The sequence below is a fragment of the Atheta coriaria genome, unplaced genomic scaffold, assembly GCF_025399875.1.
Source record: "Atheta coriaria isolate IRGN ID8LTWV9N9 unplaced genomic scaffold, Caltech_Dcor_3.1 hic_scaffold_1_pilon, whole genome shotgun sequence".
Taxonomy (NCBI): Eukaryota; Metazoa; Arthropoda; class Insecta; order Coleoptera; family Staphylinidae; genus Dalotia; species Dalotia coriaria.
The window spans coordinates 2064219-2091807 of NW_027045443.1; the positions used below are offsets into that span (position 1 = coordinate 2064219).

Consider the following 27589-nt stretch of genomic DNA (forward strand, 5'->3'; position numbering starts at 1 on the left):
GCATCCGCATGTTTGCAAATCGCGCGAATTAAAATTTAAAGCGATTTTTCGCCCCCGAGACGGCGCAACATGCGCGTTAAAGTGCTCGTCGCGCAGATAGTGGCGGCCGTGGTGAGTGGATTTGTTGGTCGCGCAGTGCGGTCGCAATTAACATCGACAATTATTGATAGCGCGCTATCGGCGCGTCCTCCGCGCGCGCGAAGAAAGTGAAGTCGATCTGCGGGTGCATTCCAGCGTTTATGGCCGAGCGAAAATAAGACGAGCGCGGCGCGCAAACACTTGCACTTGCGCTTGAACTTGCACTTGCACTAAGGCCACGAAGCAGGCGCAAAGAAGACGATGATGAAGAAGAAGCATGAGCTGCATTAACGACGTCGCCCGGTCGCACCGCGCGATTAGATACCGCGAGCGCAGAACACACGTGTGTGAATAATGCAGGCCGATTGTGTGCAAATGCGATGCGTGGATCGGCAGCAGCAGCAGCATCAGCCCGACATCCGATACCGATAGCCTAATAGCGACACTAATTCTGTTTCTGTGTTTAATTAGCTACCAGTCTTAGTAGCAAGCAGTAAGTGCTGCGGGCTGGCTTCCCGGCCCGACCTCTTTTCCCGCGACGCGCATGAATTAAATATGACAATAAAAATTTTACTACAAATAAATAACGCTTATAATAATCGCTTTCGCAGCGTTCGCACGGGCGCACCGGCAGCACGGACGGCCGACACCTAATTATTACTAATTATTGCGTTATCGGAGTGTATATATATATACCTATGTGCACTTCTCTGCTCCGCGGAAACGTTAAATTTCCTACTTAGGTAATCCGCGCGCCGCATCATGCGAAGATGCGCAATTGAAACGTGACGCGAACGAGAGTGAAAACGTTTTCATTAGCTTTTTACGTCCCGTCGGATTGAATTGAATTGGAAAATTTATGAAAATGAAAACGCAGACTGTTTATAAAGTTGTTTGCAGCGAGCGCGCCATAAAAGCACAAACGCTGGAATAAAAATCCAGCGATTTTTCAGCGAGTGTCGCACCAAAACAAGCCACGAGGGACACGAAAAAGCGAACATCGCGACCGGTATGCATGTACACCGCCTGCCTATATCTATATATACTGTGAGGTACTATTTATAAGTTGTTAATGAGCGCCTTCGGTCTCTCATTATGTAATTAGTCAAACAAATTCAAGGCGCCTCGTCGTTAACAACTCGCGACGTTTCCAGCGGCGACAAACCGTCACACGCTCGCGTTTATCATGCGACGATCTCTCGCATCGATTTGTATCGATTGCCACTATACTATTACTACTTTTTCTACAGCCAGCCGAAGGAGAAACGCAATGAGACAAGTCACAAGCACACGCCGCGCACAATTTCAATTTCATCGCGAAAACCGGCATTCTTCATCACTTTTTTTGTGCGCGCTGCTGTTAATGTATTTGATGCGCCATAAACGAACGACGAAATTCGTCGCTGCGCCGACAATTTAATTTAATGTTGCGCCATAAATCTGGTGACCCTGGCAGGCGTAATAATAACGTTCGAATTGACTACGTCCATGTTGACGTCGATGATGATTTTCGCACTTGTAGGGTTGCGGCGCGCTGTGCAGGTAACCGAAAGTTGACTGGCTGCTAATCTTCGCTTTATTGCCGCCTCGCGGCGACGGAATCAAAAATCTATTCATCAATTCAACGATCGAAACAGCGACGAACCCGCGCCGCGCAAAACATAAGTACGAATTAAATGTACTAAACGCGCGATTATTGACGATTACTAAAGCGGTTTGCGGTGCGAAAAACGCGGACGTAAGGAAATGAGTCCGACGCATTTTGCAGATTGTGAAAGTCCAGCGCGCGCGCGCGTAAATGTATAATTTGCGCGCACCAAATTTCATTAAATAAAGCGGTTTGTTAGGCGCGAAAGAAAATTGAAATCTCATTTCTTTCGCACATTTGGTCCGCGGCGTGCTGTCGTCGAGTGTGTGAGGCATGTAAAGTTTATAAAGTGTTTCGAGTGTAAGTGGCTGTTGCCACTGCTGGCACTGCGTCGGTAATTACAGCTGGGTTATTTACTTACGATGCAAGATAACTAAATACAAGCAAATGTGTTCGATTTGCATGCATGACCTTAATTATTATTTAACATCGTGAAAATACGAGATGTGATCATTTCCTAATGCAGCGCGTGCAGCTTCTTCATTAGTCCTCCTCTTGTTTCTGTTTCCTCTTCGAAACAGCTCCGATGAGTGTGTGTGTAGTGTTTGTTTTTTTTCTCGATCTGCGCTTGCCGGGTGTCGAATTACACGTCGCCACGCTCGCTGGCGAGAACCAAAAGTTGTGAATCGTCAGGTGGAAAGAGGAAAATAAAAACACTCGACGCGCGGCGCAATGGCATGATTTATAAATCGGCGATTTTAATTTTAATTTGTTCCCGCAATTTCTTTCGTCCGGGAAAAAAGCATTTGCGGTCGAATGTGCTGTGAAAGTGACACAAACACTTCATTCGCACCAGGTTTAATCAAATTAAGCGGTTTGCGTTCGAAACCAACTTCGATTTTGTGCAGAAAAAGATCGCGACGCGCAAACCTAGATTCGACAAATGACATTTCACCGCCGGATCGATATTGAACCCGATTCCGCATCTTCTCACACACAAGCGAGCGATGAACACATTTTTAATTGCTTTCTAATCAACTATGCCATTAATTGGCGCCGTGAAGACATTAGAGGTGAATTCCTCACACTTGGCAAATTGGCGAATTTGTCCCAGCATTTCTCTGCGCGGCATTAGAATGATGAAAGTTCGGAAATCGAATCTGAATAAATTACCCGAATGAAATATTGCGCCGCGCGGCTTGTCACTGATTAATTCAATTTTAATGAATCATGACGGACGAAATCGCTTCCCAAAAACTCGTTATCCTAGCAATTACTAAATGCATCGCGCATGATGAAAGAAATTAATGCAAAGAAAAAAGAAACGAATTTAATAATAACGCCTTTTGACGCTGAATGTAAAATAAGAACGCGTTAAAAGTCGGCGCTTTGCGCGTGAAGGCGAAGAAGGAAAGGAAGAAAAGGAGCATAACCACGAGGAGCGTACGGACACGAAAATAATATTCTACGAACCTGTTAATTGAAAATACGTCCCGGCGTGTCGAAGTCTTCGCCGTCTTTTGTATCAGCGTGGCGTAATACGTCGAAACGGGGCGAGGTGGAGCAAAAAAATCGCTCTCGGATGGGATGACGAGCGCGCGAGCAGCCGGTGGAAAAATCGACGAGCACGAGATCACGACGACGCGAGTGGGATCCCCCTTCGCCGCTATCGGGAATATATCGAAATATGCAATAAAACGTAATGCGTAATGCAATGTGTCCAACGTGCACTTCGTAGCCGGCGAGACGAACGCTCCTAGGTAAGGCAATACGTTCGACAGATGCTAATGCGTTGATAATGAAACTGCTTGGCGGGCGCTGCTGCGATTCTTCGTCCTTCGGCGTCCTTGCCGCTGCGGTCTGTCTGTCGGTCGCGGCGCGCACCAATATAGCTCTCTCGGTTCTCGATCGCGATGATGCTTGGTTTATTATTTGTTCGATATCACTATTATATTTGCAATCGGGGCCGACCTGTTGCGCGCACTGTGCGTCGGAGTTGACTTAGTTTAGGTTGCGAGAACTGCGCCGCGCTCTGCGATGATGATAACTCGTGCCGTGCGTGCCGCGGAGCGTACGCTCTTGTATACAGTTGTTACTCCGGCGTAACGTGAATTGAACGCGAGACTCAGGTGGCTCAGGTGGCTTCGCGCTTACTTATACTACCTGTACATCGGCCCCGGCCCGTCCACCAGCACCAGGAGATTTGACTGTGGGCATGGTGTGCTCGCGTTGAGTGGCGATTGAGTAGGGGGAAAATGCGAGTACTTACATCTGGAAAGAAGTGAGAATTTGTGAATTACGACCAGATCTAGATCTAATACAGTCTAATCACTGTCCGATTTTATTCCAAACTTAGATTTATCGTTCACAGACAAGAAATAATCAAGAAAATTGAAATTTTGTATGTTTCGCAAAATTTTAGTAATTTTATTGAAATATTAATGTGAAGAATGTGAAAAGATTATTCATAAAACTTTCAAACTTAAATTTATCGTTCATAGACGTGAAATAATCACAAAAATTAAAATTTTGTATTTTTCACAAAAATTAAAATTTTGTATTTTTCACAAAATTTAAATTATATTTTTAAGTACTTTCAAAAGTTGTCATAAAATATGAAGTAAAATGAATGTGAAAACAATTTCTGAAGAGTTTTCTTATGAAAGTTTAATTATCTCAAATTAAACCTTCGCAGTTTCTAAAATACTGCACTATTTACAGCAGAAAACGTCTGTTTGAAGCAGAAACAAAAAAAAAATCTCCTCTGAATAATAATTGCTAATAATTGCACTGAAAGTTTCCCATTAATAAAGTTTTATTTGAGCACAAAACAATTGTGTAAACGCGCTAAACAAACAGCAAACAATGCACGCATTGAGACTTTGCATGAATTTCGCGAATTTTTCCAAAAGTCGATTAAGCCAGCGATAATCGCCTGTGAATAAAGCTGCGCGCGAGAAGTAATGAAGAACAGTAAACATCACATCACCGCGCGCGCGCGCGCCTGCCTCGCGCTGAAGAAACTCGCGCAAATACGGTAAAAATGCGCGCCGCCACATTCTGTACCCATTCGTCCGCCGATTTGCTCCGTGTTTACATCTGCTTCGTTTTCTTCCATTTTCACGCGATTTTCAGCTTTTTATCGCAGCGCCCAGCGACACGTACATGTATGTGGAACGCGCGCAGCGCGCTCCGCAAGTGCAAGTGCGCGCGTACCCGAAGACACTTTATAAATTCTCACGTCCTATGTGTAACGACGACGATCATCGCCATGCTATGCTGTGCCGCGCAGATCAATCTCTCGCCAAAGCGTCTCGAGTGTGTTCACGAAAGACCTTCCTCAACCTTCTCGACACAACGCACCACAGGCACGCCACCCAAAATACCCACAACTTGTTTCCGTGGAAAATTAGCGGAAAAAATCGAAAAAAACGAAAAAAAAATTGTGTACATTTTTTTGTTTTAGTTGAGGGCGTGAGAGTGACAGCCTGTATGCATGCAAATTGCGATTAGCAGGAGAGAATTCTATGGCACTCGCACATCTCGGCGCGCGATTAATTGAATCTTTGCGTGATGATGGCGAAATAGCATCCACACGACGCATAGGATAACACCCGCAACGTATGCGCTGCATTCGCTAATCGCCCCACGCGTTAATAAAACTTTACCTGCGAGGCGCATGTTTCTCACCCACAAAGCCTAATCTAATAATCTAATCAACACACGAAATATTCAAATCCAGCTATAAACAACAAAATTATGAATATTTATATACAGCGAGTATAATGAAGCATCATTTTTTGCGAACAACTTTTTGAATGGCTAAAGTTTCCCTGGTTGATACCATCAGCGTGTGTGCCCCGTGGAGTGCCGTGTATAATAAAACAATGAACATTATGCGATATCGCTTAACTTATGTCACTCGACGTTATGGAATTAACTCGTTTCGGAATGCCGCGCCGGGCGTCACCACCGTGAGATGGCAGACGCCTATCGCCGGCGAATAATACGAAAATCTCGCTGCAGTTAGGAATAAACCGCAGATTATTCACATGCTAAATTCCGAAAACAAACGCGCACTTCCTAGACGGTTGACAGTCGCACTCTCGCGCGCTGGTGAGGTTCGCAAGCGCTCTCAGCGGCTGCGTACTTTATTATAATAAGTTATTAAACGCTGGGCTGGCGCTCGGCGAGCTTGTTGTCGGGTTTGTCCATCTTGCATACTGTGCTAATTGTAAGCGGAGCGACGATGCGGCGACCCTACGACGTGTTAATTAATGCTCTCTTCGTCGTTTTTTACAACGTATTAAACTCTTGCCGGCATCGCAATGCAATAAATTTAATTAAACCCGCCGCCGATATCTTGCTAATTAATTACCGCCGAGCCGAAGTCTTTAAGTGCGTAAAATATGGTCGCAAAACGCGAAATTTCCGAAAGAAAAAAATATACATACCAGCACACAACTGGTACCACCACAGACGCGTGTTTATTATTAATGATGATTATGATGAATATTAATAGTCTAATTTCGGATATTAACATAAATACCTATAAATTTCTTGTGGGTTTTTGTTTGTGTGCGCAAAAAGTAGAAATTGGCAAGTCGTGTACTTGTTTCATGTAGTCATTCTGTGTTGCAAATTAATTCGCTTCTCTAGAACTATAAAACAAGACGGAACTTAATGAACAACAGCCCGAAGAACATGAACGAAATGCAAGGAGAGAAACATAAAAACCAGCCGAGCAATAAATCTTCCGCGTTCTGACTATTTCGCGAACGCGCGCGCAACACACGATGAAATAATCCGCGTCGGCGTTTCGGTTTGCAACAAGAAGAAGTAGCCAAAACGGTTCGCATATACACGAGACGCCGAAAACATGTGTAGCGGTGTGGCACGCGCCGAAAATCCGCACATTTGCATGTGAAAAACTTCGCTTTGCAGCTCTAATTACTAATTACGTGAATTATTCAACAGAGTGATGAATCGCCGAAATTCGTCTCTGTCAAGCGCCGCGGAGATCGTGGCAGTTTCTGATCCGCGGAAGTATTTAGAGATGAATCCATTTCGTCGCGTTGGGTCGCCGTTTGAAAATGCTGAGAATCCGTCGAAATTATTAATTTGCTCTTAATCCAAATAAATGCCGACCGGGTATTCTAATTTAATCAGAGCGGCCCCGGGAGGATTAATGTGCCCGCGATTTTTTATGATGCATTTCTTCGACGCAGCGTATTGATTTACATTACGATTGTGCGCAGCCAAGAATCAAATCGATTCAGTTTAACGATCATTTAACAATTCGCCAATTATCGTCCTACTTTAAACGCTAATAGTGTCGAACTCTCACAGCACGATACGTAATTGTGGTAAATCGGATTCAGATCGCGAATCCGTGGCGCTTCTGATAACGCGCAGAGACACACACAACACAACACTTGGAAGTGTTTCGAAGCGCATTCCTCGCACGGATCGAAATTAATTTCATTAGTTCTAATTGGTTAATCAATTAATCGCCGGTCATTTATTAATTGGATATAACCGATTAATTATTGTAATTATTCGCATATACGATTCGATTCGCACACGCGGCCGCCCGCCGCCTGCTTTCGGTTATGCTTTCGTCCGTTCGAAACGGAATTGAATTGAATGTCGATCGGCAATGCCAGTAGTGCCAATGCCGCGCGCGCGCGCAACTGGCATCGCTTATTGTTATTCAGCTGCAAGCATTTAAAATGGAATTAGATTTGGAATGAAATGGAATGGATAGTTTACTTACGGTAGTCGAAGTGTGGCAGGGAGAAAAAAAGCCACCGCGTGGAAAAAAGAGCGCCAGCAGCAGGAAAAAAGATATTAATGTGTATTATTAATAACTTCAATTATTGCCCACATCGCGCGAATCGGAATGAAGAGACGCGCAAGGTGCGCGCGCGAGGAAAAAAGAGAAAGAGCTGGGGCGCAATCAATTCGAGAATAAATTTATTGCACTTTTTCGATGCGATGCGCGCACGGAAGCGTGTAAAACGTACTTACAATTAGAACATTAGAACAGTCCGAGGAAAATCAACAATGCTAAACGGCCGGCTGCGAGTGTAATGAGTGTAATGAGTGAAGTGCGCGATTAGTGCGAAGAAAACGAGACGAGACACCTCACAACCAGCGAAGAACCTAATGCCATTTTCTATTTGCTGGCGCTCATTAACATTAAATCAATTAATGCTACTTCAAATAAATCAACAGTGAGCATGTAATAGACCGCACAATGTAATTGAATCACTTCTTGTGCGCTCCTGCATCCTCACTGAACAAAACACCAACGTTTTCTTTGCAATTCACGCGCGCAGTGTACTTAAACCCGAAAATTCACATTAAATGCAACAAGTTGTGACGCAGAAGTCGATTTTCCACTTACAATTCCAATACACGTCGCGCATCGTTTATAAGAAATTTCTTTCCTACATGATGCCGCACAAGAAGTAATTAAATGAAAAGCATTAAAATGCATTCATTCGTAAACGAAACTTAAAAACGCCACAGCGCGTCCAGTAAACAGTGAGACAAGTAAAGCAAATGGAATGATGCGAACGATGCGATTCTAAACGTCGGCACACTTTTCGAATAATGCCGCTGAACACCTACAGCGTGTTCCAAACGCACGCATAGCGCCATAATCGCATCCCTTCACCTCGTCTCGCAAAGTCAAATTAAAGATGTAAACTTTTTTCCAATGAGAAAATATTCCATGAGAAGCGCTCGTCTTGTTACGCACAGATTTAATCTCAAATTTAATGCTTTTTTCAGGCGTAGCGTGGAGCAGAGTGTATGCAGCGAGACGTCGCGAGATGAGTCTTTATTTGCGGATTTATTCCACGGTGGAAATGAAAGAGATCGAAAGCAATTGAATTCATTAAGCTCGCAATGGTGTCCTCGACTTGGAAGGCCTCCTCTTCGCGGAATCGCCGTGCAGAGGATGCATGTCACCGCCGTGTGCTCCCGCAGCAAGCTACTCCGTCACATGTTTTAATTATTAATTTGATAACTTGCGCAGAGCTCGCGGCGGGAACAACGCTCGTCAGCGCTGCGACGTTTTGACGTGCCTAATCAAAACGAATGCGATAAATGCGCTGAAAGCTCCGTGAAGTTTTTAACCACCCCGTCGACGTATATTATAGAAATTCTACAGAATATGCAAAGATGCGCAGGCATAATTCTTGTATTTTACTGGTGGCGGTGAAATACCTACTTGATGGAATTTACGGCGTAATGTCGCGCCTCGACAATAAACTGATTTGTAGTTTTGTGCTAATGCGTTAAATTTGTACAAGCTTGGAAATTAAAAACGTGCCCGCTTTAATTGCATCGGCTGCTTGAGGCTTAATAGCTCGTAAACGCGCAAAAATCATGCCGGCGAAATACATACATAAATTACAACGCAAATAAATACATAAAAACAAGAAATTACAAGTCTAATTTCAGCTACAAGTCGAAGGTTCGCCGAAATTGTTATAATTGGGTGTTGGGTACGAAATGTTTAATTTCGACTGTAAAATGTGTGTTTGCTTTCACGTTGCTTGCGTTTCAGGATGAAACATCATCGCTATGGTCTGTTTATTGTACATTTTGGCGCAAAATAATATTTTTTCTGAATTTTTCCTGCCTGCACATGTCATTTTGTTTATTTGTGACGCTTTCACGCAACATCCACTGAACCAATATTGATAAATTTTGACATGGAGATAGTTTTGACCATGGAAAAGTAAACAAACAACTTTGTGTTGTAAAAATTTACTTTTCAAAGGGTAAAATGAGGGATAAAAGTTAGAACAGAGATTTTCTCATTTCAAGCAAGAAAATAATTAATAAGCTACTTTTTAAAATAATAAAACTTAGCGCAACGCATTAAATCATCTAATGCCCGTACACAAATCAAGCTGAAATGAAATGCGCGCGGAATTCGAGGCGAGATGTGTGTCAAAAACTCACTTACATTTAATGCATCGTGCCTCACACGTTCGGCGAGCGAGTGGAATGTACGCGCAAACCGCGATACGATTGTTTCCCACACTTGCATAAATCATGTTCAATGCGAGCAGCATGATTAATTTAGATTACGCGCTAAGTGATTATACAAACGGAAAGCATCCCTCAGCCGAGATAATTCATACGATTTTTAACAAGGCGTGTTTTGTACGCGGCGCGCGCGTAAATATTTTAATGAAGCGCGCATGCAAATCCCGGCGCCTTCAGTGCGAGATAATTTATGATTATTTATTAATAAATTACTCCAAATAAAAACCAATTCGACCCAGTACGCCCGGATCGCAGCGCGCGATAAAGTTATAAATTATAATTAAGTTTACAAATGGATTTTTCTCGAAATTGCGCGCCGAGAACGCCGACCGCGCGCGCGCGCTGGCCGCATGCGCGCGCGATGTGCATAAACGCATGCGAGATTAATTTAGTTTAATCATAATGTAAGTTATTCTAAATAAACTGCATCTAGTTTATAATGAATAGCATATGGGCCGCGCGCGCGTGCATTAGCGCTGTGCGATGGATCCGCACAGGAGCTCGTTTCGAACTCTTTGTTATAGGCGAGCACGCGGCGCGCCGTGAAACTTAATTGATTATTACCATTTTCGATCGAATCGGGACCCACTAATAACCGACTTCAGAATAAACACAGAAATAGACACATTTTTGATCGAATTCAACTCGTCCGGTTTTGTTTCAATAGTTACACAAAACAAACAAAAAATTTGAAATTTTTTAACGATGCGTTTTTAAAATCAAAGATTAACTGTAACTTTCACAGAAAGTTAATCGCCAGATACGTATTATCCTCTGCGTCGAGCAGGTTGCACACAAAAGAAATTTACGAGCGACTTAATAGTGATTTGTGAGCACTTGAAAAGGGATCAAAAATATCGATTAAACTCTTAATACAGCAATTAGCAATACAATGTTGCGCCTCGGTTTTATGTAAATTCTGGCTCACGCGATCACGGAAGCAATCATAAAGACGCGCTGCATGAGCTGCAGTGCATTATCACGATACAAACAACATTAAACAAATTTCATTGCTTTTAAACGGATGTTTTGCAAGTGCATAAAAAATATTATTGTTTATCTGAGGGGAATAAAACGATCTTATTGGATATTTCAAGTGCGCCAGTTGATAAAAGAGCAATAAATTAAACAAGACGCCGGCGAAGTGCTAATGGTTTTTTTTTCGCCGCGGCGGTCATCTTGTGCGGCGCACGAGAGACCACGGATAATGTCGGATAATGTAAGGTTTTGATGGACATTAGGTGATGATGAATATGGGTCAATTGCAAGCCGAGCTAACTAATCATCATTGCTGCGGCGGCGCGTTGTGAAATGCTATCGGAATATCTCTGCGCGCATTGCGACACCACGAAATTTCTTTTCTCTTCGAAATTTCAGTCCGGTGCACCTCCAATTGAAAAGCCGAGCATCTGCGAGTGCCAGTAATCACGTATGGCGCGAGTCTCCGAGTCTCTCGAAAGCTAGAACATAATAGTTTTTCCGCGCTACTGTATACGTAAATGTTTTTTTTTTCTCTTCTCTTCATCGCTGCGCGCTCGCCGTTCGCGCCTTGTCGCATTTTTCTCTTCGGGCGCGCATCCATCGCGCCTCGATTCATTTCTTTTCAAGCTGCGCGCACCTTCGGAGTGCACGAATGACTTATTAGGCGACATCAAAGAGTGACGAAACGCGGTAATTTCAAGCTTTTATTGTTATCCGAAAACGAATTCCACACTGCGTCGGAAATTATACGCCGAACGCAAAGAACCTTGACTCGTTTCGTCTAATATAGGTTACATGTTTTTCACATCTGCACTGCTGACAGACAACCAAACAAAATAACACTTATTATCTGGGTATGTGTGTGAAACACACCAAAATGCATGCCAGCGATGAAAGAAAAAGTCGCTGGCATGTCATGTGAATTCATAATTTTTATGATTTCGATGCTATTAACGCCGCAATCGGCGGAAAGCAATCTGCAGGCATTAATGATCTCTGAAAAGAAAAAGTACCGCCGGTAATTTTTCCCTCGATTTTCAAAGAATCAAATAATTGCATGAAAGCTGCGTAGAGAGTGCTGTACATATGTAAAACGCAGCACTTTCATAAGTGCGTTAAATTTATTTTAATTGTACGGTTCACGGCGTATTAAACGAACAAAAAAAACCAATCGCATTGGATTGGCGTGTTCTTTCCATTTCATTCCGTACTTATTACACTTAACACACTCATGAGCATGCTCAATTTTTTGCCGGCGATAATTTCATTTTTATTTTATTACCACTCGTTTAGTTCGGTTGTGGGGCGCAAAAACGCTGGACAAATCTCGGCACGTGTTGCGTTTTGATTTGCGTCGCGCGTTTTTCTTGTCATCACTCGAAACAAATTCCAGCAATGACCCTGTTTAGTGCGCGTTTTTTGGCCGGATTTTCGGTTCGTCGCGCCAATAATACGTAGGTACATTTATTCGTTTGCAATAATTCGAAGAAAAAGAAAACAATGAAATGCATAATTGAAGCGAACGCTTCGACACCGCTAGATAGCGATTAATAGCAAGTGAAACTTGAACGCCGTGTTCCAGTTCCGTTTGGCTGTTTTTATGCGCAACCGTTGGATTTTATTCTAATCACATAAAAATCGTGCAAATGCTTGCGCACGTGATTAATTAATCCGCGCGCGCGTTTTAATTGCGATGATTATGATTTCGTCGTCCTTTCGTTGCCGTTATTCGCCAGTGCGCCAAATAATTAATCCGTTCCGGCGAAAATACGTAAAGAATGAGAGTGTTTTCCTGTCAGCGTTTGATTTAAAACAGAAAGTTTCGATTCGGGGAACGCATTCCTCAAATTTGCGCATAGCCTACTTTTGCTCGCGCAGGATTTTCATCGTGTTATTCGAAATGCGCGAAAAAGCAGCAGGCAGTGTGTTTGTGTTGCGAGGATCGCCTGCGAACGATGTGGTTGACCGGCAAGGTCGTCAGGCGGCCTTCGAGCTCTATAGGTCGGCGCTTCTTCTATCGTCTTCGGCTTCGTCTTCGACGCGTTCGCCTTCGCTGGCCGTGCACGCTCGCGCTCAGCCAACCCGCCCAGCGGTTAAACGAAAGCTCCCGCAACAAAGTCTAGGCGAAATTGCCGGTTTCGTACGAATATATAATTTTAATACGACGCGCACCGTCCATAGGCGTGTGCAGTGCGTAGACTCTTAACGATCTATTTTATTATCTATCGCTTATGTAATTTACAATCTACAACAAAGTAGGCACAAGAGAGGCGCAATTTGTGTCTGCAGCCAGCGTGCGTGCGCAGTGCCAAAAAAAAGCACACACTACCTGCCGTTTCAATTATTTCCACACACGCTGATGATCCAGCGCGCTGGATAATCGCATCGCGCGTGTATTTATACCTCTGCGTAATTGAAAAGGCGAGATGATGAGACGCGAGCGCAGCCACGAGACGGAGAGCTTTAACGCGACATTCGAAATTAGCGCGCCGGTATAAATGTACGAACGTCTTCTCGCGGCGGCGCGATCGCTTGCGGGATAATTTAAGACGCAGAGTTTAATTGCGGCGATGCGCGTAAAAACGTAATATATATCGTGTCGCCGCGATGGCGTTCGATTTTCCGGTTAGCCGCCGTCGGGAGTCGCATCTGCGCGCGCGGCGGACACGTGAAGGACAAAGGGCAGGGCGACACCTGTTCACCGCCTAATCGCAAAGGGCCCCGCGCGTGTGCTTTGCATAGCAGCAGCGTCGTCGACGATTTGAAATTCAAATGCGGCGGCCGCTTTGTGGCGCAACGCGCACAATAGGTAAACACGCGGCTGGAAAGCAAATTTGCAATGATATAAAACGTTTGCGAGTGCGTATGTCTGTCGTCGCGCTCGTCGGCGACGAAAAGAAAACGCAAAGCACACGTTGAAGTGCCGAAGCATGAGATGCCGGTGTTTTACATATTGGCTGAAAGGAGCCGCCCGACGCAAGGACGACTCTTGTCAATGCAAATGCGCTTTTCGTAGAAACCGCGCAAAAATTCTTTTTTCCCTTGCAGAAATTCCTGACCACAAAAAAAAAACACAAAAACAAGAATTTTTTTTTTATTCATTATTTGAAGGTCTTTACCTATTAATATAATTCATAATAATTCAACTAGCACACGCGCGAGCAATAGTCGTAAACCAATAAACGTATAAATTTCGCGCAAACAAGTCTTCATAAAAATTAATTAAAATAAGCAATGTGCAAGCTGACCATATAAACAAACGCACCGGACAAGACGAACCTACAAATCATAAACAATGCGAGGAAGTGGATGCTATAACTCTGTTGAAGTTGAAAAGTTAATTAAAATCATGAACACGCCACGCCGGCCATGAAACACACATCGCTACAATATCGTATTTGTTGTATTGTCAATGTCCATTGAACTTTGTAACTGTTCAAACAGTAAATATCGATGGAACTAATTTACGCGCGGCGATAAATTTGAAATTTTGAATGAAACGAAAATAATTACGGCATAATTTCGGGCTTTGAGAAAAAAAAACCGAAAGCGTTTTTCAATGTAAGCGTCGCAATGTAAGTAGAGTGTAACCTAATAAGTTTTAATTACGAATTAGGAAAGTAATAACGCGGTAATTTTACATTAACGCGTTTATTTCGATTCTGTCGTTCATTTATTCATCGATTGCATTCGCAGCAATCGAGAGCGGCGCGGTAATTTTGTGGTTTCATGCAGGCAGCACATCTCGAAATTGCGCCCGGACTGTAATTACGCGCGCGCGCGTCATTTTCACTTTTGGAGCGTTTCGAATTTCTTTTCGGAAACTCTCACGCGCGTCGCAATTAGCGCCGCGCGCAAATGAACATGTTAACAACCGAGCGAATGCAAACCAGCCACTCTGCTACCACTTACGATTAGATATTTATTAATTAAATATTACAAACGAGACTAATTCATGTTAATTGTTGTTTTAGTGCTGCGTACAGTGCGTTTAGTAAAAAAAATCGAAAGTTTGTCGAACAAAAAACGCTTTTATTATATTGCCGCGACAGCAAACGGCGAAATGAAAAGAAAAGAAGCGCGCCGATGAATGGGAGGCTTTCTGACATATTTGTTTATTGCAAATTAATTTTCGCGCTTTTGCGCGAGCACACTGTGTCTACCTGCGGCGCAGAAACATCATAACTCAAGCACACCGGAGGAACGAACGTGTTTACACCGATGTACGAGCCGCTGCACGGAGTTAAATGCTTCTAATAAATCTATCTCTACATCATATTTGCATTATTGTACATACAGTCGTGTAGAATGTAGATGGCGAGATAAAGTTGATGAAAAATGATAAAAATTAATCACGCGCAAGCCGTGGTGTGGGTTTTTCATGTTGCTGGTGCAATTCATCAGGATCGCATTCGAAAAAATCAAATTTCACTTGTTCGGTGCGTTTGGAGTGAATTTTCAACCGGCTGTAGCAAGACGACGACGGCAGGTTGGTAAGTGCGCAAACACGCACGGTAAGTACAAATCGAAGTGTAAGTAAACGTAGAGCCTTTTTGTTCGGCGATCGGCGATTGGCAGCGCGCAATGGAAATGAGCAAAAGAATAATATAATAATACTGGTGAAGTAAATGCGATCGCGATTGCGATGGTGCTCTTGCTCTCATGGCGGTGCTCTCGCGCGTCGCGATCCATGTTAGTAGGTTAAGAACGGATATGCACGTAGAACGCGTTTTACATCCATCAATTTTATAATTACGCCCGGCGCGCTCGTCGCGGGCAGCCCAGATAATAGATGCATGCGCGCGGACACAATGCCACTTCGCGCCGCTTCGCGCATTACGCATTTGATTCGATTAGTTATGATTAGAAAATCGTCGAAATTGATTTCCGACGCGTGGTTATTACGACTTGTAAATTAACCAAATCTGTGGCTGTGGTTGCAGAGGAAGAAAAATTCGATTGCATTACACCTGTTAATTATTCATTGAAATCTAGGGGAAGTTTCACGAGTTTAAATTAAACAACCACAAATAACAAAAAATTTAAAAAATGAGAAAAACCCTTTTAGGACTACTTTCATGCAGTCAAATAGTCAAATGTTTATAATATCAATTTTTTATACACTTTGCTGCTTTTTTTCATTGCAATTTTTAAATATTACCATTATAATAATAATATTGCACGAATCTGTGTCACAATTCAATTCCTTGTCGCCCGAAGCAAAACCAGAAACAATGATTAAATGTGATTAAATAAAACTTTAGCTCTTCATCTCCGAATTTAGGAAAAACTTTCTACACCAAAACAAAAATCCTCATATAATAATAATATTTACGTTTAACCTGCGCTGATTCCCTAAGTAATTGATTCCATGCCTTACCGACATTAAAAAACGTGTTAAATTCGTATCATTACGTCCGCATTATGGCCACAAGTGCATTCCCAGCGTACTCGATTTCAATTGAAAACAAATTACGATTTAATTGACGCATTAAAGCGCGCCGCGCGCACCGCCTCCGCCACACGTCCGGGAATCTCGCGTTCGGGCCGAAAAAAAGACGCGCCACAAACTATCTCTCTAGGCGTGCGCGTGAACCAGCCTTGTGCACGTCTTTAAGTCGTCGTTTATTTTTTTCTTCTCCCTCGGATTTTGTGATTTCAATTTTATGTGAAGATATTACCCGAGCGTCCTAATGATTATCCGAAAGCGCATGCATGCGATGCGCAGCGTCTTCAGTTTCGACTAACTTTCATCGATTTGGGTTAATCTCCGACAATAAAAGTCCACCTGAAACTTGTATGAAAGAAGGCGACCGGATCGTTTTACGCGCATATAGATATCATAAATATATCAAAAAAGCGTCATGGTGGGAAACGCGGAGAGCGCTCACGGCGTCAATTTGCTTTATGACTGAGTAATTATTAATAATAATCGCTTTTATTTTAGTTTACGCGTGCGTTTACAATACGCGCCGAGTCAGTCGAGATTAGCCACCACTTCCAGCCTCTTTCATTGCGCTGTTTTATTGTTATTGTTAATGCGATTACTTACAAGCGACCGGCCGCTGCGCGTCTCTTACTTTTACTCGTTTAATCTCACGTGGATTATAATTTTTAATTGCGCGCCATCCATTCGCGGCTAAAAATAGCCACACGCCGCGAGAAAATGAACATCCCGAAGAGTTAGGTGTACAAAATAAGAAAAAAATAATTTCATGTTAATTTTTACCAAAAAAACTTAATTTTTGGAAGAAAATTATGAAAACAAAGACGTGTGCGGCTCTATTAAGGGTGGAAGTGCTAAATTTCTTTTGTGATTTCTGAATTAATTCGAAACATTTAGTGTGCGAACGATGTAATTACAATTGTAATTCCAGAATACGACAAACCAGCCGGCACGTTTTCGGTCATTCATGATATTCACTTACTCGGTACACGACTAATTGTCTGAGATCCTGTTTGTTTCTAATTTGTTCGGTGCGGCCGGAATACCAGGTGGCGCAAGTGCCCGCCGCGCGTAACTGTCGCCGACGACGTAAACGTCAAACATCCCACATTTGTCTGGCTGGCAATTAACTCGATGTTTGTCCAACAAATTTCATGCCCAAGTTGTTAAGACACGTTGTGCTACGCATGGCTCTAATTGCGCTGAATTATATGCATACTAGTAAAAATAAAATAAAAAGCACGAAAACGAAAGAAACGAGAAGAAAGAAGAAAAAAACGCGCGCGGGCCGCCGAAATGACCACGCAGGCCGAGGCACGTAAACGTTTCAATTAGATTCGGATGAATTTCGGCCTTTCTGTGTCACATCTCTCCGTGCAGACGTTGTTTTTTTTTTTCATCAGTGCGATCTTCGGTGACAGTTTCACCTGCATTACTTACGAAATTAAGATGTCGTGCGACGCATTTATTGTCTTACGCGCGCAGATTCGGCCGCTGATGGCTCATCAAGCGAGCCAGGACAAGTTAAATTATGTGAAAATATACTTCGAATCACGAGTTAAGTAGGATTATTAGCCCATTACGCTGGTAAATTAAGACGATAACTGTACCACAAGAAAAGTAAGTTTTTTCGTTGTTATTCACAACATTCTTCAAATCAAACGCTGACACAGGAAATTTCATGTTAACGTTTCTTCTTTCGAGAAGTAAAACATCGACTAAAGGAAAAGATTTAATATTGGCAATTAGAATATAAAAACTAATGACAAAGTAGGCAACAAAATGTGGAATGGCAGAGGTGCAGGTTGAGTTATTTAGAGGTTAAAAGCTTGCAACAACTCATTGTTGGACTTCCGTCCTTTTATAATTAACTTTTGAATTTTAACACATTTAAAATGTTGCATTTTAGCGCCGTTGATTACAAACGCCGCGATTAAGACGTCAAGCAAAAAGGACGTAAACATAATATTTCGCTCCATAATATTGTGATTTTATGCCGGCCGTAAATATTCACTGCCACATTGGTGGTTTTAATGCGTTTCTAGACGAATAGTCAATAAATACCGTTTTATCGTTAAGGGGCACACCTAGTGTGAAATTTTCAAAGAATCGAAAATTTTTTTTTACCATATTTCGATAGGTTATACCTTTTAAAATAACATACTAAAATTTTAACTTGATATCTGAAATAGTTTTTGAGTAACAGCCATTTGAAAAAGTAGCCGCTCGGCAGTTAGATAGTTGCATTTGATCTTTAAACGCGTTTTTCTCGAAACAGCATTTTTCGAATTTGCTGGCGTGATTACTCGAAGACAAATGATCCGATCGCTATCAAATTTTTTTTGCATCTCCTCTATATAGTTCTCCATACAATGACCCTCCAGTTTTATGATCTGATCAAAAATCGAATTTTGGCTGGCCAAAAACGACCAAAATTTTGGGAAAAATTTAACTTTTTTGTTCAAAGTGCCGCCATTTTGTCAATTTTTGATTTTTTTGTTCGCCCGAGGGTCATTGTATAGAAAATATGTTTTAGTTTAAGGAGAATTTTTTCTGTTTGGTTTTGTCGACGGAGAAGGCTGCAATCACGCCAGCAGTGGAGGACCTTTTTTTTTGGCGCCGCCGGAGATCGTGTGTCATTCCAAAACTAATAAATATTTTATTTCAAAAAATTTACTGTGTATTCACAAAACCGGTATAAATATACCCTCAAAATTTTAAATAGGTGGACTCACTAGTTTCCTTTATATTTAATTCCAAAAAATGGCCATTTTTTAAGTCGTCACACTAGGTGTGCCCCTTAACGCAAATCACGCGCGACCTTACGAACTCGCAACAAAAATGAAATTAACCAAACAGAGGTTGCACCTGCGTGCCCGGACCGCGCGCGCTGCATTTACAGTAAATGTCGACGCATTTACGATCTGTACGTACGTAAATGCGGGCAAGAAAACGAAACAATTAAAGATAGCGATCCGGACGTCGCGACTCCTTGCGCGCACCACGCCACAATTGAACGCAGCCGCTGACAACAATGAATCCGACACCATGCAGGAATCTTAATGAATTTAAAGTTTACAATTATGCGCATTTAACGTTCGGTTAATTCGGTTTTAATTGCTCGAGCGGATTTCAAACGTGAAAAATAAAGCCGGCCGCCGCTCGGAAACGCTAAACATTCGATGTTAATGTCTTACAATTCAAAATAATGTTAATCGTCGGACGGTACATAAATAAAGAACACAGCGCGCCGGAATTAGAAAGGTGTTTAGGATTGTTGTCGGATTTAATTGTTCCGATTCGGCGTGGTGCGCTTCGCTGTGCGAAGATATCCGCGAACATCGGCGGGCGCCAACGGCTAAGCAAACAATCGAAAAACATGGAAAAATTACAATTTGAAATGAGCCATATTTACGGCGACTTCTCGCCGCACGAAATTTTCTGAAGCCGTGTGTCAGAGGCGAGCGCCGCACAGAACGGTGAACTACTTCGACGAGAAATCCCAGCGCAGCCTTTTGTTGCACCCAAATAAACCGTAATTTATAGTAATTAGCGTCTAATCGAATGAAATGCTCCCAAAAATTAAATGCAGTTACGCACAGATTAGATCTACGCATCGCCGTCGAGCAGGCTAGTTCTCACATGCTAATTGGTGAATGAAAAATTTCACTAATTTAATCAAATTGTTTTATTTTAATGCGGAAAATGGGCTGGCGCGCGCGCACAACAGACAATTAAACAATTATCAATTAGCTTCTGCTTCGTACACGCCCAATAAACTTTTAATGCACGCTCAATTAAATGAAAATCCTTCATAATTACACACCACCGCTACGAATAATTCAATTTGTTCGAAAACTAGTGCAAGTGAATCAGTGTTTTCAAAGAATTTCTCATAAATATTTGCGCGTCGCGTGTTTAATTTCGTATTAAACATAATATTCAATGGAATAAACCGCCAAAAACTTCGAAGATCAAACCGATTTCCGGGAAGCGTTCCAGCTTTCCAGCTTTCCCAAAACATTAATCAGCGTATTCAATTAGTTGCCAGCCAAGTATTTCCGCAAGCGGGCAACAACATGCAGATGGAAATCTTTTGCAATCTGCGCCGCATTGCAATTTCTGGCCAAGCTCTACTTTATGAAGTGCTAATTTAGCAACATTAGAGAATATTCACACTGAATGTTTACAAACATCACTTGTAACTTATAACTTACAAACAACACAACCAAGTGAACACATGATTCATAAACAATTCTTTAAATTCAAATAAAATTAATTTAAAATTTACAAATTCCGCATTAAATGGTAAAAATATGCAAAATTTTTGATTTCCGAGAAATTCTCTGATACACACTGTAAATGTGGTATCACAGACGGCGAATTGATATCCACGCGAATGTCGCTGTGATGCAAGTGTCAGGTTGATCACGTCCACGCGAAAGGCATCAATTATGCGCGCAAAATGGTGATTAAAGGTAGTGACTAAATAACGCGCCGAGTGTATCGCCGGCTACCGGACAGCGAGAGCGGCGTCGCGATGCGCGCCGCAGCCTCCTGCGTCAGCGCAAACGTCTAATAATCGACCATCATCAGTGTGTAATAAATCAACTTTCATCTTTCGAAATTCAATGTTTTCCTAATGCGTTCTACGCTGATTAATTTTCATATTTTGTAATTACATATTCGACATTAATATCCATCGTGTTGTCGTCGTCTGGTTTTCGAATCGCGTGGAAAATAGCTGACCTCTTGCGGAAATTCTCGGCTTTAATCAAGACACCATTGTTTATATTTATTATTCACAAATCTCGCATATTTGATACATGCACATATTTTTGATTGATATATAAATATACTTAAATATATCTCTGGTAATTAATACTGATCATATTCATGCGGTGGAAGTGGTGGTAGCGGAAGAGGTGGCGGCAGTAACAACGCTCCTCTTGCTCGGAATATCGCAGCCTCTTCCTGATTCGGCGACCAGATTGTTCGCAAATGTCGCACGGGAATGTTCGGATTTAAAAAGGGCGGCAGTGGTAGCGGCGTGCCTGGCATTGGCAGCGGTGTGAACATGGCAATGCGTTGAACATCCTTTATGAAATACGCCGCGAAAGGAACGAAATTTATGAGGTACGGACTCGGCGGTAGCGGAAACAGCAATGCGCGGCCCTCGGTGCCGAAAAGTCGCACGGACGCCAGGCAGATAGCGTTCTCGATCAAATCCACGCGGATCAAAACACCTTCGAAGCGGCTGTCCATGATTGATAATAGACTAATTCGCGCACCAAGCGGAGGCAGATTCTCGGTTAACAGCATAATTACTGCGAACTTGTTATCACGATTGATTTTATATTTTTTGTGACTGTTCACTATTCGACTGAATAATTAAATGAGAATCATTTCAGTGAACTACCTAGTAATTATTCATGTGTTATAGGGTAATGTGATCCCTTTGGAGATATTGGTAAACAGAAATTGCTATAAAAGCCAAATATTGCTATTTTTTTATTCAAACAATCGGACGAAACAAGCTGTGACACATCTAATAACATAGATTTTCGTGTCGATTATTAGACGCCTATCTTATCATAGTTTATAACAAATCATAAACTAGCTGCGTTTTTTTTTCTTCATACAATTGATCCGAGTATCGACTAGGAGCAAACGTGTGAAGAATGTTTTCAAGCGTTCCTAATGCCGATCCTTTCATTTTTGTTTCCTTTCTTCCAGCAGCAGCCGGCAGTGCCGACCTCCAATAATCTACTTACGAATCGTTAGCAACAATAACAAAAACGATCTATCCTACAATGCGATTCGAAAGTACTTGCGTACCTACTCTCGTTACGACGCGCCGCGTGCGTACAAGACTCTGCGTGCATCATTTTTCTGTATTGTTAGCTCTAGTAACAAAGCGTAAATGTAATTCTACTTAAAATCGAATCAAATCCAAATAGAGCAATGAGAACCACCCAATAATTGTGGCGAGCGCTTAACGGCATTCGCCTGTGCCTGTGCCGTGGAGACGCCATCACCATCAACGTGTCAGCATGGCGAAAAAAGGGAATAAAAACGAGACGACACACGAGGCGCGCAAAGTAAACGCCGAATGCAGAATGGCATACGTGCACAACACCACGCGTGAATGCCTTGCCTGCGTGGTTCGTGGCTGTTTGGTCGAAACGGCGCGGCTCGAGAAGACGATATTGTCTGCCACGCTCGATTGTAATTCGTGGTAATCGCCCATGTGCTCATGTCGAATAATAAAGGGACGGCTAATAACAGATTTTAAAACATTTCGTTTGCCGTGGCTGCCATTTAATGCGCACCGCATGTGTGTAATCTCCATGAGAACGTTGCCACGGTTGCCACCCTCCGCCGCGCTCGCGGGCGATCCGGACGGAACGCGAAAATCGCGCACGAATTAGAGAAAATGGAACGCCCGCCAGTACATCCATGCCCAGCGTGCCCAACGATGGGCAACACTCATGTCGGCGTTATTTGACACGCTTCGTTATCCAAACGAATGCTTTCGACAGTTTGACGATCCATTTAATTGTGCACAATGCCAAAGAAGCATCTAATCATTTCAACATTTCAACAAAACAACATTGTGTATTTGTTTCAATCAACGCTGGCACATGTTCAACGCGAATATGCTGCCAATTTGTCGAATTTCCAAGACGCAACCCCGAATAACCGATTATACCACCACCCCCCTGCCCCTGCACCGGCGCCTTGCAGAGAAACGCTATCGACTGACCGACGTCGCAGCCGGCGCCGCGACGCACGCACATTCAGTCCCGCTTGCTGCGCCGCCCCCGCGTGCAAAAAGCTTGTCGGTACGGAGACAGTTCAATGAAACGCGGCCACGGCGTGCAACCAGTGCGCTCGCTTGCGACATTCTCACGATTCCGGACAAAATAAACATATCTCTTATCAACCGAAGTGTTAAGATACCAATTCTACAATGGCAAATGTAACACGATAGGCGTCGTACGCGATAAGAAGAAATCCGGGAAAAGGCGACGAAGTCACAGCGCGCTGCACAATTGATGCGAAGACGCTGGAGCGCGTAAGATGCGTGATAAATGGAAAACAAAACGTTTAAGAAAATCGTCATCGCGCTGCTGGTGTTGGGATTGCTCTCACTGTATCTCTCGTACACCTTCAATGCCTGTCTGATTGCGAGCTTTGCAAAGGTGAGTAAATATTTAACTTTAAAACACAACAAGAAAAAAATATGACATGTGCGTAGGACGTTCGCGACGTTATTGATTCGAATTAATTTGATTGACCAATTTTATCCGATAGTGGCGGCAACATCCAATTGTCCTCAATGAAAACATCAACTTACACTACACGACATCGGTGCGTGTTGTCCCATTACTTGTGGGCAACGAAAGTTTTTCCGATGCATCGCCCAAGTACAGATTCTTCCGAGAACAAGGTTTACGGCCTGCTAGACAACTTCCCAGCGCGTTAATCATCGGAGTCAAGAAGGGGGGAACCCGTGCCCTATTGGAATTCATCAGGGTACATCCAGATGTGCGAGCGGCAGGTAAAAATAGCAAATTTACAAAAAATACAATTTATATTCCTTTGATATTCCCAGGTAATGAAATTCATTTCTTTGATAAAAACTACGGCAATGGCTTCGAATGGTATCGCCAACACATGCCTCCAACCTTAGAAGGTCAAATGACGCTTGAGAAAACCCCGTCGTATTTCATCACCAAAGAAGCCCCGCATCGAGTACACCTGATGAACCCATCGACGAAGCTGCTCGTCGTGGTGCGTGATCCGGTGACGCGCGCCATCAGCGACTACACGCAGGCGATCAGCAAGAAACCGGAAATGGCCAGGTTCGAACAGTTGACGTTCGTACATCGCAATACGAGCAGTAAACTAACGCGAGTGGTGGACACCAGCTGGGGGCCGGTGAAACTAGGACTCTACGCGAAATATCTCCTGCGATGGTTGAAATATTTCCCGCTCTCGCAGTTTCTATTCGTTTCTGGCGAGCGGCTGGTCGTGGATCCAGCTGTGGAGCTGAAACGAGTACAGGACTTCCTGGGTCTGAAGCGGGTCGTCAGCGAGAAGCACTTCTACTTCAACTCGACGAAAGGTTTTCCGTGTTTGTTCAAGAGCGAAGGGCATGGGGCGCCGAAATGTTTGGGAAAGACAAAAGGTCGGAACCATCCGCGCATCGACACGATGGTTCTGCAACGACTGAGGGATTTTTACCGACCGTTCAATTTGAGATTCTACCAGATGACCGGAATTAATTTCGGATGGAGTTAGTCCACAACGTTCATGTCAACCATCTGCTACCATCAAAATATTTTCATATCAAATTGTGAACGAGAAGACTAGATATAAATAGAACGAGAAAATCTGGTAACAAATTCTGAACTGCCAAGAGACATGATGCTCAACTCGTTACGAGCAATAGATGTGTGAAACATTTCGTAGTTTTTTATACAGAATTTACTGTAGCTTATAGAAGAGGCAAACGTAACGACATAACGAAAATAAGAAACTTGTCAATTGATGAATTAGCTCCCTCCTTCACACACACGATTCCATCGCTTAACGAACCTTGTTTGATAGTCAAGCGACAACGCTGAATTCTAGATAACATTTGCACGCAATGTGTCGTTCGTTATGTAGCAATGTTTGTATATCTCAGGTGCCATTTTTCTACTTATTCCCTAGAGTACTAACGTAATAAAACCCAGAGATACAAATACGTCATACAGCAATATTCGCCAGAACAGTAAATAATATGTACAAGATTCTCAATAACGTTGAGATTGTATTCGCTTCGTAATAAAATGAAAATAAAATAAAATCCTACCTTTATTCTAGTCGCCCTCGGGTGGAAGTAAAGTTGTTTGGATGGGTTGGATCCCAATGAACGATTCGCCCGTCGAAACGCAAAGATTGGAAGCACTTTCGAAAAAATTCGCGTTTAATTCATCACTCGTACTGTAAAATCATAAAAAATGAAAATTTAACGTAAATACAAAATCAAAACAACAAAAACTTACATATAATTTGGTATTTTAGACTGTTGAAATCTAGGAACTTTTGTTTGTGGTCCAGATGCAATTAATTCTTCAAAAATATTACTAAATGTCTTTTTTTCAACGTTTTGCTGATTGATGCACTTTATTTTATCGCGATCATCATCAGGATGAGTTGTTTTAAACCGCTTCTGCTCTTGATGAATCTCTTCAAGTGAATTATCCATTGGACAATCACGATACACGCCTAGAAGAGCAAATTTCCGATAATATTTGTACTTTAGAACATCGTCGTTTCTCGGTAGCAATGTGCGGTATGCTTCGAAAACTGTCCATGGAATATCATCATTTAATATTTCTAACCTATTCTGTTAGATTTCATAAAACATACTCATTAAGTACGGTTTAACAATCAAAAAATCAATCAATGATACTCACGTTCTCTAACAGAAACAAAGCCTCAAAAGGTGTTAAAAACTTCCCGTCGGCATTTTGAAACCCTAATGAATGAGCGCCTGCACCCGATAAGCTAATAATTCTAATAAGACGTGATTCTGGTTGCCATTCCCCTATATTTCTGTCCATTCTGAAAATAACATGAATGAAAAGCCAAAGTTCTGTTGTTTTTTTAACAAAAATTAAAATTTACCTTAGTTCTACGTACTCTGCAACTGCTTCTTTTTTTAGGCAATTAATCCTACTTTGAATTTCTTTCTCATCCTCAGGAACAGCTACATTTTCAAGTGATTTTAGTTTAACTACTGGCTCCTGCTCTGTTGTATCTTGATGGCTATCTATTAATTTGGCAACCCTACAAATTATTTAAATAAATATAAATCCAAATTATAAATAATATTAACAAAAATTACCAGGCCTTAAAGTAATCACTTTTCTCCATGATTTAATAACACATGTGCTAACTTAACTGCAACTTAACCTACAAAATAGGTACAATATAAGATAGCTATTCTAATCTTAAACTATAAGAAAAGAATGTGTATACATACATTCATTTATTATTGCCATAAGAAAACATGGTTAATAAATGTTAGTCAATAAAGAATTGTTTGATCCTTACAGGATGATATGCTCTGGTAACTGTTGTTGAACTTGTCTAAGCCAGGGCCTTTTAAAACCACCTCTAACTCTTGGAAATTAACTAATCTACCCACATCATTATCATTTCTTAATCTAGTGTTGGGTAGTTTTCGAATTCTCTCAACTTGTGAGGCAGACACTCCAAGTTCCTCACAGCACAGGTCCATTAATGCAGAAAACCACAATTTATCAGTAGGCAATTCAATTTCAATAAAATCCGGATCACAAGAGCCATTCACTCGCACTTTGAGCACTAGAGACGAAAGAAAAAGTAATTTATAACCGGAAGTTGGGATAATAACCTAAATATTATTTCAAATTAAAAAATAGTGCAAACCTATTGAGTTGGCTGATGAATGCACAGCATTGCTTGGAAGACTAGTAATTGGAAGTGCAGCAGATCTTGGCATAAAGTTCAACTCCACTCGACCATTGATTGGCGCATTTTTGATGTAATTTGGTACAAATTTCAGCTCGTCGCCGGCCTCCAGATGGTTGTTATGCGGTGATGTCGGTTGCGCAACTGGTTCGCCCAGCAGTTGCGCTATATTCGAATGCGTGCAGAGACTCGCCGGCTTCTCAGCGTTGTTGGTTTCAAGATTGATATCGGCGCCGTTGTTCAGCAGGACGCGCACGACATCCTCGTGTCCGCGCTTGCAAGCCCAATGCAACGCACTCCTACACGCACGCAGCAAAAACATCAATCAATCAACATGTGCACAGTGAAATTTTTACAGCTGTGATTACATACCATCCGTTTATGCGGTTCTGCGCGTTGATATTCACGTGCTGCGAGATTAAACCCTGCACGGACTCGATGTCACCGAGGCACGCTGCTTCACGGAGTTTTTCTTCGATTAGGTATGACATCAGGAGGGATGCGGGAGTGTGAAGACACGGCGTGTATTGTGATCGGTATCGATTCGCGCACGAGATATTAACCGACCTTTAGATTACAGGTTACAATCGAGCAACTCGCAACTCTTAACAGTATCTGCAACAATCACATGTAACACTTACAGAATAAACAATATTTGTGTTTTGTTCATTTACAAACATGAATTCTCAACGCCAACTAAAACTTCTTAATTATAAATCGCTTGTTAGTTACCTGTTATGTACGACATTTTGTTTTAAACAGTAAAAACCGTTAAAAAAGAATCACTTGCAACGCGTGCAATGATAGCGACTGGTAACAAACAAATAAAGCAAGGATTGGAATCAAATAGTATTTGTAGTTCCACGCAACCTGCTAGAGGGCAGCACCTCCCGGTGATGAAATGTTTGCGCCCGAAGGAA

The 27589-nt window shown here is 42.4% G+C and overlaps 3 protein-coding genes across 7 annotated transcripts in view; 1 reads left to right on the top strand and 2 right to left on the bottom strand.

Moving 5' to 3' along the window:
* LOC135796082 (uncharacterized) overlaps nt 1–22527 on the bottom strand; it is a 30841-nt gene extending 8314 nt beyond the window's left edge. The window contains exon 1 of the mRNA XM_065307975.1: nt 22493–22527. Within this exon, the coding sequence (XP_065164047.1) occupies nt 22493–22512 (20 nt within the window). The 5' untranslated portion in view covers nt 22513–22527. The remainder of the gene's footprint in view (nt 1–22492) is intronic.
* On the bottom strand, nt 3165–27517 carry LOC135796055 (ankyrin repeat domain-containing protein 40-like). Of its 5 annotated transcripts, none has more exons than XR_010549236.1 (10): nt 27402–27517; nt 27042–27284; nt 26628–26968; nt 26200–26543; nt 26062–26129; nt 25842–26003; nt 25631–25778; nt 25217–25439; nt 25024–25154; nt 3169–3937 (listed from the first exon to the last, which is right to left on the bottom strand). XR_010549236.1 is itself a non-coding variant. In XM_065307949.1 (6 exons), exons 1-5 carry the CDS (start codon nt 26088–26090, stop codon nt 25031–25033), a joined length of 807 nt encoding a protein of 268 aa, XP_065164021.1. In that variant the 5' UTR covers nt 26091–26134; the 3' UTR covers nt 3165–3937; nt 25024–25030. The 5 variants fall into 5 exon arrangements, 2 of the variants coding, with proteins under 2 accessions (XP_065164021.1, XP_065164036.1); XR_010549233.1 differs by having other exon boundaries at nt 25217–25555; XR_010549231.1 differs by having other exon boundaries at nt 3170–3937; nt 25217–25560.
* On the top strand, nt 22609–25017 carry Hs3st-B (Heparan sulfate 3-O sulfotransferase-B). The gene is made up of 3 exons (XM_065307940.1): nt 22609–23365; nt 23478–23724; nt 23779–25017. The coding sequence occupies exons 1-3, from the start codon at nt 23255–23257 to the stop codon at nt 24465–24467; spliced, it is 1047 nt and encodes a 348-aa protein (XP_065164012.1). The 5' UTR covers nt 22609–23254; the 3' UTR covers nt 24468–25017.
* Nucleotides 27518–27589: the final 72 nt, after the last annotated feature.